The sequence below is a fragment of the Ambystoma mexicanum genome, chromosome 9 (assembly GCF_040938575.1).
Source record: "Ambystoma mexicanum isolate Mex_15411 chromosome 9, UKY_AmexF1_1, whole genome shotgun sequence".
Lineage (NCBI taxonomy): Eukaryota > Metazoa > Chordata > Amphibia > Caudata > Ambystomatidae > Ambystoma > Ambystoma mexicanum.
In genome coordinates, this window is record NC_090931.1 from 663,815,915 (window position 1) to 663,827,168 (window position 11,254).

The following is an 11,254-nucleotide window of genomic DNA, read 5'->3' on the forward strand; positions in this document are numbered from 1 at the left end:
ACTCACAGTAATTTCAAGCTGAGGGGGTCCCCGTCCCAAAGTTATAAAAACTTACCACATACCCTTGCACAAATCATTTGCAAAGAACTATTAAAAAACAGACTTATTCAGTTCTAGCTCCATGCAACCTTAAAGAAATCGAGCCCCGCTACATTTGATCAATCCCCATAACGGTACCACTAACAACTTCTTCCTAAGGAACTCGACTCAGAAATCTCTTACCACCCGCCACACATGGCAAGCTCATTCCCATCATTACCACATCAACGGTAATTGAGTTGTGGCAGCTCACTTCTTTAGCACTATCACGTATACCCACATAAGTGGATAACCAGATTGTCACCACTTTAAGTCATCAGATCGTGTGCTCTCCCAGACAGATAAACACATACCCAAGTGTCATCGCCATACCTGTAGAACCATACCTGAACTCAGGATTCAGGTACTTCTGTCTGACAGCAGTTAACACCCAAAGTTTTGCATCTGCCTCTTCCTCTATACTGCCAACAACCCTCAAACACCTACCAAAAGCCTGCAGAAACATGGTGAAATATGAAATGGAGAACGTGTTGTGAATCGGAACCATCGAGGGATCTTTTAGTGAGTGGTTTTGGCACATTACAATGGAAGATGACTAGACACCACATTGGATCTCAAGAACTCTTATAACACCTCTACCAAGTTTTTAAACACCCTCAAAAATGCTGCTGGCGACATATGCTGCTAAATGCTTTCTTGCTTTCTTAGAACAACCGCCATATAATATCACTGATACGAGATAGGAAATGGAGCCCTCCAGCCTCGGGCGTCAGGAGTCCAAACGATGCTGAATGTGCCACCACGTGTCCCGCGCTCCCGACCTGCATTTAATTTCCAGCCCGCCCGATGCTTCAGCAGCCCTCCCCGGCACTCGCTCTGGGTGGCCGGGGACCTCGGAGTGCGAGGCGACATTAACGGTGGCAGTCGGTTCCTGGAGGAAGTGAGGAGAGTGGGGCCTGGACTGCGGGGCCAGTGTCTACTAGGAGAGGTGGACGGAGAGATCACGGTCCGCGGGTCGGACCCGGGGGACTGCGGCCGGCGGTTGTTGTGGAGTGGCTGCTCCTCCCCCCTGAGATCCCGAACATCAACTGGCCGCTTTGCTTTTGCCAGCTGGTGCTCGTGTTGGTGGGGCTGCCTGCGAACCACGGGGCGGCCCTGAAGGCTTCGGTCAGCGCCCCGTGGAGACATTGCTGCCCCTCCCCCCATACGGCTTGTGAAGACGTCGGGGCGGCCTGCTCCTGCCTGCCGGTGCCTGGGGGGCTCCGAACGCGGGCTCGCTCTGTCGCGGCCTTAAACCCCATGGCTTCGGGGCGGGTTGATGCGGACACTGGTTGCCCCATGGAACACTTCCTCTGAAGGTACGTAGTAGGGCCGGGAGGGGACTCGAGAGCCTGGAGCGGGTCCTGCGGGGAGGGACGGAGAGTGGAGGCCAGTGCAGCAGGACCGTGGAGGCTCTGGAGGCCCGGCTCAGAGGCGCTCTTCCAGTTACAGATTATTGCACCTCACAGCAGGAAATCCTACCGACTGAATGAAGGATTGTCCTATTGATTGGCATTGCACAGGGAGAAAAGAGGTCACCTCGCAAAGGAAATAACTCTCCAGTGCCACAATCCCCTCTGCTTTAGTGAATATTGCAGGGCACTCAAGGAATATCAGGGTTCGAAGCTTCAATAATTCGGGGGAAGGCAGACTGGGTGAGCTAACCCTGAGGGCATCTGCGGATATTGCTTGGGCATTGGACTGGGTGTCCCCCCGCCACAATGTTGGGATACAACACCCAAGAGTTGGATTAGACTGGAGTTCGCGGTTGGTGGCCGGCCCCCGGCGGAAGCGGGCGCCGTTGCTCCGGGCTACAATTTGGCCGAGTCTACGGCCGGATCCTCAGCCCCCCTTCGGCATCACCTTGGTCCAGAAGGTATCACAGCGGCCTTAATCCCCCTCCCCGATATTTGGAGATAGGGGGGTGCAGTCACTTGGATTAGTCATGTCAAGAATTAAGGGAAAGGATTGCCCACCCCAGGGGAAAACACCCAAGAAAGCTCCAGAAGGCCCTCTCACGAGATTCTGGGCTAGGGAGGCGAGGATGTCCGAGGCTCAAGAGATGGCCCAAGACCCCCCTGAGAGAGCCTCCGGGCTGTCCCATGAGGATCAAGAAAAGCCGATAACTCAAGCGATGCTTTCACAGTTTATGGGTGAATTGGTGGAAAAGATCACAACAGCGGGGCAACAGCAAATGGACAAGCTCTGTGAGGATCTGGCCGAAAGTCTAAGGGAATTTAAGAGATGTGAATAAAGTTGAGGCGAGAGTGGACACTGACGGCGGACACAAGAAAAGTGGACAACTTGTTGGAGACCCTGGCTGTAGCTACTGAAAACCTGGAGTTACAAGCAGAAGATCTGGAGAACAGGTCAAGACGAGCGAACATTAGAGTTAAATCGCTGCCAGAGGATATCCAGGATCAGGACCTGAGTCCGGTGCTGAAAGCAATATTTGTTGACCTGCTCGAAACTAATTCGGGCTCAGATATGGAGTTCGACAGAGTCCACAGGGTGGGGCCACGTAGGTTGGAGCCAGGATCCAGACCGCGAGATGTGCTGGTGGCCTTTCATAGCTATGCAATGAAGGAGAAGGTGATGGAGAAGGCTAGAAGGGCCGATCGCATTACTTACAACGGCCAGGAAATATCGTTGTACCAGGACCTGGTGAGGATCACGCTAATTAAGAGGCGACGGATGGGTCCGGTCCTGTCCTTCCTTAGATCCCAGCAGATTCGATTCAGATGGGCCCACCCATTTGGCTTGTCATTCATCTGGCAAGGCACTCACCACAAGATCGCGTCTTGCGACCAGGGGTTGGCCTTGCTGGGTCTAGAGGAGCAGCTCTCGCCCCCACGGGAGGGGGTGGAGCTGCTACAGGCCACACGCAAGCCATTGGAATGGTCGACGACAAATCGCAAGAGAGGATGCAAGAGAGCGGCTCCCGGGAGGCCCGTCTCCGACGGAGCCCTGGTTCGTTCATCGGGGCAGTGTAGTCCCCCCCCCCCCCATCAGCTTCATAAGACAATTCCTGCCTGTGTTCAGTCTTTGATTAAGAGTCCGGGGAGGGCGCTACCGAAAGCTGCTCAGTACGGGTAAATGGGTTGTTTTCTAGGGTTGTAAAGAGTTGCAGGTTTGGGCAAGGGGGATGACGGGAGTCTTGGAATGGGATTGGGTTTTCCCGCATTGGTAGTCTCTAGGTTTGATATTGGGTTCGGCTCTCATGGACTACTCACGAGGGGGGCTGAGGGCCAGTCGATCTTGCCTAGAGGGGTGAGATGGGGGGAGTTGATGGGGGGTGGGGGCGTTGGAAGGGAGTTAGATCCAAGGTTTAGGGGAGGGCGACTGACATGTGTGCCCTTGGCAAGAGTGTGAGCGGCGAACAACAAATGAGGATCAGCTCAGGGGGTCCATTAGGGTTAATATGGTCCACGTGAAATGGGCATATGGCTAGCTCTCAAGTCTTAAAGTTTCTGTCCCTAAATGTGAATGGCCTCAACTCCCAGGTCAAGAGGAGAAAGGTGGAGAGGTTTCTCCAGAGGGAACAACCCCAGATAGTGGATTTGCAAGAGACCCATGTGCACACAAAGGACTCTCACAGGATTAGATTCTGGGGTTACTCTCGACTGATACAGGCCACACAAGCTTTCAAGAAGGGGGGTGTTTTAATTGCGCTACGGGACGGGTCAGGTCTGTCTATTAGGGACACGCAGAAGGACACCCAAGGACGATATCTTGTGGTGCTACTTGAGGGGAGGGGGGTGGTCTTCACGGTGGCAACTCTTTATGCGCCCAATCAGGCTCAAGACGCTTTTTTTACAAAAATCTCTTGTGCGCATAGGGAATTTTGCTGCGGGAGACATTCTCTTAATGGGCGACTTCAACATAGCATGGGACCCCTCCATAGACAGGAGCTCCTCATCGTGGGAGAGTCAGGGCAGTCCGTCAGGAGATTTGGTGAGGAAAATGCGCGATTTGGCCCTGGTGGATACTTGGCGAGAACTGTACGGGCAGGCGAAGGGGTACACCTTCTATTCGCATGCGCATAGGTCGCACTTGCGGATAGATTATGTGTGGGTCTCGAAACTTTTGTTGGGAAGGGTGACAGCATTGGTGATAGGGGCGATCACACTGGGAGATCACGCTCCACTCACCTTGGTAATGGCGGTTCCCAGGGGACCTCCAGCCATTTGGAAATCCATGGAAATGGAGATCCAGCCCCATTATTTAGGGACCCGGTCTGGAGGAACTAGGCGCATACTCTACCCACAATAAGTGGGGGTACACTTCCCCTCAGACATGGTGGGACGCCCTTAAGGCCACTATTAGGGGGAGGATCATCGCTATCAAAGCCAGAAGGGACAGGGAACTAAGGTTGGAGGAACTACGACTGGAAGCAAGACTTAAGGTGGTTATGGCTCGTATGGGCTCTAGAATGTCGGCTGCCACCAAAAAGGAATACAGGGCAATACGAGGCCAGTTGAACCTCATTCAAACGAGAGCGGCCGAACGTAACCTTCTCCGGTAGCGACAAAGGTTTTATGTCAAAGGTAACAAAGCTGACCGTTTGCTGGCCAGAAGGTTGCGTAAGGAAGCAGGCGATAAGACCATATTAAAAATGAAGGGTAAGGGAGGAGTCTTGCTCACGTCGAACTCCGACATCGAGGGCGAATTTACCAAATATTATGCTGCCCTTTATAGTTCAAGTTACCCCAAAGGCACAGATCAGGAAGCATATTTACGTGATGTTGATGTTCGGCGGCTCTCGCAAGACGATAGGGATGCACTGGAAGTCGAGATCACCGCCGACGAAGTGAGGAGAGTTATCAGCAACCTTCCATCCGGTAAAGCCCCAGGCCCTGACGGCTATGTCTCTGAATTTTACAAGACCCATAAAGAATTTCTGATTCCTATCCTCACTAAATTATTTCATTACATAGGGTCTACGGGAAACCTCCCAAACTCTATGAACGAGGCTAAAGTAATCTTGATACATAAGCAGGGCAAAGATCCGACTGACTGTGCGCCTACCGTCCAATTGCTCTAATAAACGTGGATTCTAAAATCCACGCTAAAATCCTAGCCAATTGCCTCAAATTCATCCTCCCCAAACTAATTCATAGCGACCAGTCAGGGTTTATAAAAGGCAGACAAACCTCAGATAATGTCAGACGACTGGCGCACCTGGTTGAAAATGCCCAGAAAAGGAGTATCCCGGCACTCCTTTTGGCGATTGACGCCGAGAAGGCTTTCGATCAGGTTGAGTGGGGCTTCTTGTTTGCGGTTTTAGATCAAATGGGATTTGGCCCGAGGTTTATTGCACGAGTAAGGGCAAATTATCAAAACCCAGTTATACGACTGGCAATAAATGGTCAAGTCTCCGTCCCGATACGGGTGGGAAGAGGCACCAAGCAGGGCTGCCCGATGTCACCGCTCCTCTATGCCCTCCACCTGGAACCGTTTTTGGAGAAGGTGAGGACGGCGGAAGATATCAAGGGAATCCCATTTGGTGGCATACTCCATAAGAGCATCGCAGCTTTTGCGGATGATATGAATTTGTCTTTGACTTACCTGATCACTTCACTGTAGGCCGTGGGAAGAGAGCTGAACAGATTTGGTCAAGTAGCTGGCCTAAAAATCAATGTCCTTAAGTCTGAAGTGCTTCCCTTTACATTGTCATCATCCGCGATCCAAAACCTCAGGAAAGCTTATAACTATAGATGGGTGGACTCCTCACTGAAATATCTGGGGATTCAGTTGACCAGGACTGTAGAGCAATTATATGTGGCAAATTACCCCCCGCTCCTTCAGAAGGTGAAATCAAAGCTGGTGGACTGGGGCCCCCTGGAGATTTCGTGGCTGGGTAGAATCAACACCTTAAAGATCGCAATCCTTCCATTCCTCTTGTATCATTTTGCAGCCTTACCGGTACGAGTCCCTACATCGTTCTTTAGAGCTCTGCAAAAAATAACTAGTAGGTTTGTATGGAAATGAAAGCGCCCGAGGGTGGCGGCTGCCATTATGAAAGCATTGCCAGATAGAGGGGGTGTAGGGCAACCGGACTTCCAAGTGTACTATCTAGCAGCTCAGATTAGGGTTATTAAAGACTGGCAAAGGAATGACAGGGGTAAGGTGTGGAGGCCGATGGACCGAGCAGTTGTAGGGAAAGACTTGGATGGGGTTCTGTGGCTGCCAAAGCAGGATAGGCCGACCAGAATGTATTGCAGTGCAATAACATCAACGACAGGGGATGCATGGGATCAAGCCATTTTGAGGGCCCGGATCACCTCCTTCCCCTCTCTGTACTCACCCCTGCACGGAAACCCACAATTCACTCCAGCGGCCAAGTACGAGCTGACCTTTGATCCATGGTTTTCTGGGGGCTGCAGGATGCTGCGGGATGATAGCGCGGGGCGAAGTGAAAAAGTTTGAGCAGTGTAAGAAGGAGTTTGGTGTTGGGGAGAAGCAGAGGTGTTCGTACCTTCAGATTAGGCACTGGATTTCCCATCCGTCAGTAAAGCAGGCGGGCTCTCGCTCCCTCACCCACTTTGAAAAATATCTAGACACAGAGACGGGTGACGGTGGGGTGGTCTCATCCATCTACAAACTCATAAAACGGGAAGAAACTGTACACACTAAGATTTACATGAGTAAATGGGCAAATGATCTTGGGTTTGACATAGAAGAGCAGGAATGGCTTAGGCTGTGGTCCCATATCCCGAAACTTGCATGGTCTATTAAAATCCGGGAGATTTGGCTAAAGCTCCTACTGAGATGGCACCGTACCCCGCTCAAGTTAAATAAAATTTACCCCACGATTTCAGTCAATTGTTGGAGGGAGTGCGGTGCAGTGGGTTCCTGGGCTCACATTTGGTGGGAGTGCCTGAAACTTGATACATTTTGGTCTCTAGTTCAGCGGGCAATCGCCCAGGTCGTAGGGCTCTAATACTTCGGCGGCAGAGGGCGGGACTTACTGGGCCTTCATGCTATCCTCACAACCCTGCCCACCAGAGCTGACCGCAAAATATATGTGATAATGATGATGTCGGCAGCTTTGGTTCTGGCTAGAAAATGGAAGTCGAAGGTCCCTCCACAGGAACATGAGTGGGTTGCGAAACTGTGGTTACTGGTTGCAATGGAGTGGCTCACCCACTCGATTCAGGGGGTCTCACATGTGCTTTAACTCGGACTGGACCAGCCTTTTGTCATTCCTAACAGCGGGCGCCCGCCGTGCCTGGTGCCCCAAGGCAATGGAACTATTGGGCATAATTCGCCCTCAGGAGGAATCGGACCTGTGAACTCAAGTGGGCCGGTGCTAATGTCGCTATGTCATTTGTTGCTTTTGAGTTGTCAGTGAACCTTTTGGATCTGGTGGGAGAGGGTGATAGGGAGGGGAGGAATGGGAGTGGGCGGGGACGGGGTTTTAAGGAAATGTGTGTTGGTTAATAACTCGCTTATGTTTCTATGGGAAAACTGTTAATAAAAATGTATTGGGAAATATAAATAATGGGGGATCCCAAGTAGCCTTACCTCTAAGAGGGGCTTCCCTGCCTCAACAAAACTAGCTAATGTAACCGTCAGTGTGAGAATGTCCAAAGTAAAGTACGCTGTCCTGTGTCCAAATCCTAACCTATCCCTCACAAGCTAAATGAAAGTTGAAAAGGGAAACGTCTTTTGGTGGTCAACCTGCCACCCAGCTTTGTAGTTCCAAATAAAAGTTAAAAACCGGTGTAGGAAAACAAACAAAAGTTCCACAACTCTTGGAAGTTGATTCTGACAAAGTAAAAACCCTGGTAATCCCTCCCAAGCTGTGCTGTGATTTCTCTTCTCACTTGCTGTAGTAGATACCAGACCCAATTCTCTATTTCCTTCTTCTTGGTCCAAACTCTTGCCAAGTAGGGTACACACCGTTCTTCAATTCGCAATCTTGTCTCTCCGTTTTCAGTTTCACCCGCAGCCTTGGATTACTCTCCTGTCAAGGTCTCTTATTGTTACTGGCACATATAAACTTAGTATACCTCTTGAATATAGTTTGGGGAGCACCTCCCAAACCTAGGTCCAAGATCCCCTTCACTTGCTCACTCACAGTGTTCCTTTTATCCAATCTCTCTTTATTTCACAGCCCTGGGTTACTCCCCTGCCAGGATCTGTGAAGGTCACTTGTGCCTGTAAAGTTCGTAATTCCCCCTATTATAGGTTAGGATATGCCTTTGGTTCACAATGGTCGCGAAGTTCATAATTCCCCCTCTGTTATTGTTTGGTGTATGTATTTCTGCTATGGATCCCAGACTCTCTCCACTAGGTATCTCTGCCTCGGTGAGTATTCCTCCTTCACTTCACTTCGTGCTCCATATACTCTATGGGTCTCTTCACCCTTTAGACTGGCCACACCTGCACCTATACGGCCTTGGCCGTTTCTCTCTGGTTTTTCGCAGGCCTCTCCGGCTCAGTGGGACCTTCCACAGTCCCCAGCATGTCTCTCCTGTACTTTGCCATTGATTTGGTCTCAGCATAGCAGCCCCGGTAACCGGCAGGTATGTTTCCCCTTCTCCAGTTTGCCACCTTTCTGTCCAGTGGTCTCTATTAGAGGGGTATCAATACATTACATTGTGGCACTTGATGGAGGGGTAAGAGAAGGGTTTTGAGGGAAGGTGGGAGGGTCAAAGGTGTACTGTGTTCTCCCTATGTGGTCACTGCTCTCAATGGGGTACTCCCGACCCAGTGCATGAGAGCCGGAAGAATCAGACACTATGTAGGATGGCTGTTTTTTAAATGCATTTTGCGCAGCAAAAGCGTTTACCATGCTTGTTTCTAACATGTTAAAATATGCATATGGTTTTCCTTTTCCCAACAGTACGTGTTCCACTTTTATTCCACAAATGAGCAGCTGGGCGATCTCTTGTATCAGAGTGAGAGACCAAGTGTCAAAGGGAATGATTTTGTGACCATGGAATAAAAGAACTCCATGCAATATGTAAAAAGTATATTACAAGTCACGTTGACCTTCCGCCTCATAGCTCTCTTTACGATCCCAGAACGTCTATGTGACTTGCAATATTCTAATAACGTGCAGTAGGGGGCCCATCATCTTATGTATATGCACCATATATAAGCTTCTAGTTCTTAAAGATAAAACAGTTAGGGGGTTCTTGACAACGTGGAATGGTCCTTCGAAGCAGTCTATGAAATGGCTCCTTTGTGCTGAAACTCAATCTCTTCATCTCTCTGTCATTCCGCAGGCATGAAGATCTACTTTCCATTCTTATAAAAGTCAATGAAGAAGTCAGTGACCAAGTTGACTGCTCGGGCCAGATGAAACAGATGCCCCAGCCAGCGTACACACTAAGAAAAAAGGTTATATTCCCAGTGCCGACTGAACCCCCACCAAGCTTGATTTAGTGTTCTGGTTTTATCATCCACAGTGCGCAACTGGTTTTTACTACAATGGATTGTACTCCGTACGTGGGAACTTTCAAAGTTATCAAAGCTCTCACTGTTCAGCAATATATTTTGAACCCTTGTGCTTTGTGATGTGGGTCGACAGAGACACCCTATTTTATGGCACAAGCCTTAACTTCGATGTGCCTTTGTCTTGGTTTTGTAAATGGCGAAGTTGGCTTCAGTGCCGTTGTCTTAAATGCTGGTAAGAAAAGCCTCCAACAACCCAATTTTAAGCACGCCGACCACTCCAGATCGAAGTACCTGTAGCTGTCCACAGACTGCACACTAAGAAAAAGACTTGGGTTGTCTGTGCCTACTGATTGTCCGTTCAACAAAAAGGACTTTTCTAGTTTTCTGAACCATAGGTCCCATTAGACCATCTTCCTGTAAAGAAGAACCAAACTCAGGATAAATACTCAGGGAGCATAAGTCGCAGAATCCCCTGCAACGACAATGCAATAGGAAAGCACACAAAGCAGTACCTCAGCTGTTGATTGAAAAGCGAAACAGCATTTTTTGCACACTAAAGGATAAGGGATAGTACTTTTATCTGTGTTATGTTTCTTCATGATCAGTGTAGTCATTATTTGCTAAGACCCCCAAATCCCATTGTTTTCAATTCTGGCCTCAGTCCACATAGAACTTGTATTGCCCACGTATCCCCTCCTTTAACGTGTGCTGTATTTTCCCCATGGTGGCAGGGACAAGGAAAAATGTGCAAAGCAAATAAATAGAAAAGTATTTGAGGGCATCGATCAACAATGGAAAGCAACTGGGTCACAAGACTGACACTTTTCAGCTTCGAACAAACTTCTGAGCAGCTATATATATACCCTTTGGTCTAAAATGGCAGGCCACTTTTTCACTGATACAATCAAACTGAATGAAATAAACCTAAGCATTATGTAAGTTTCCTTTGACACAGAATCCACTTTTTAAAGATGTACTACTAATTGCAGATCATGACAAAGAATGTGTCATTGGTAACTTTTTTATTGCATTAATGTGTCATGTATTGTGGTTCACATACGTCTTTCTTTTAGCTTCAGGACCAAACCCAGAACTCAACTTTAACAAAGTTTTACTTGATTTGACATGGTAATAGCACACCCTCCATTACCGTCATGTTTATTCTCATCCAGAAAATAATTCTAAAAAATGTTGATTTAGTGTGTGCTTTGTTTGAATGTTGCCATAATGAGATGTGTTCAGCAGTAATTTAGCTTTATGGACCTAGTACCGAGAGTCGTTATGGGTGTTATGAACCCTGAAGACCGATCAAGAGGCCTGAGAGCAGCAGGGGCATTTAACAAGGTTTACAGGCCCATAATTCCCAGTACGGCAAGTTCTGTAAAGCTATTATGTCCAGCTGTCAATTGTCTTCACAGTGAAGGTTGGTTAAAAAAAGCCAATCTGCCTGCAGTGGTTGCTGGTATCTAGTTCCCAGCAACTACAAAGCAACCTGATGAGGGGCAAGGGGAAGGGCTTAGAGATCAGCCAGGTCGTGTCGGCTAGAGACGGCCCTGCAAAGTAATGGAGGCATTACGGGGGTGAGGTGGATGGGTTGGGCCGTATCTGCCAGGTGCGACCCGGTGAAGATTTTGGCAGCAGGGGGATGACCCATTCACCCCCACAACACTAAGGTAAGGAGTGTGGGTGGGTGTTACGGGTTTGTGGGAATGACTGGGCATCTTAGCATTCCCCCACCCACTAACACTCAGTGGTGCAGGAGTGTGAC

General features: G+C 49.2%; 1 protein-coding gene across 1 annotated transcript in view; it reads left to right on the forward strand.

Annotated features, from left to right (window-relative positions):
* LOC138488472 (caspase-10-like) overlaps positions 1-10,429 on the forward strand; it is a 254,906-nt gene extending 244,477 nt beyond the window's left edge. The window contains exon 10 of the mRNA XM_069615456.1: positions 9,315-10,429. Coding sequence (XP_069471557.1) covers positions 9,315-9,474 — 160 coding nt within the window. The 3' untranslated portion in view covers positions 9,475-10,429. The remainder of the gene's footprint in view (positions 1-9,314) is intronic.
* The last annotated feature ends 825 nt before the right edge of the window (positions 10,430-11,254 follow it).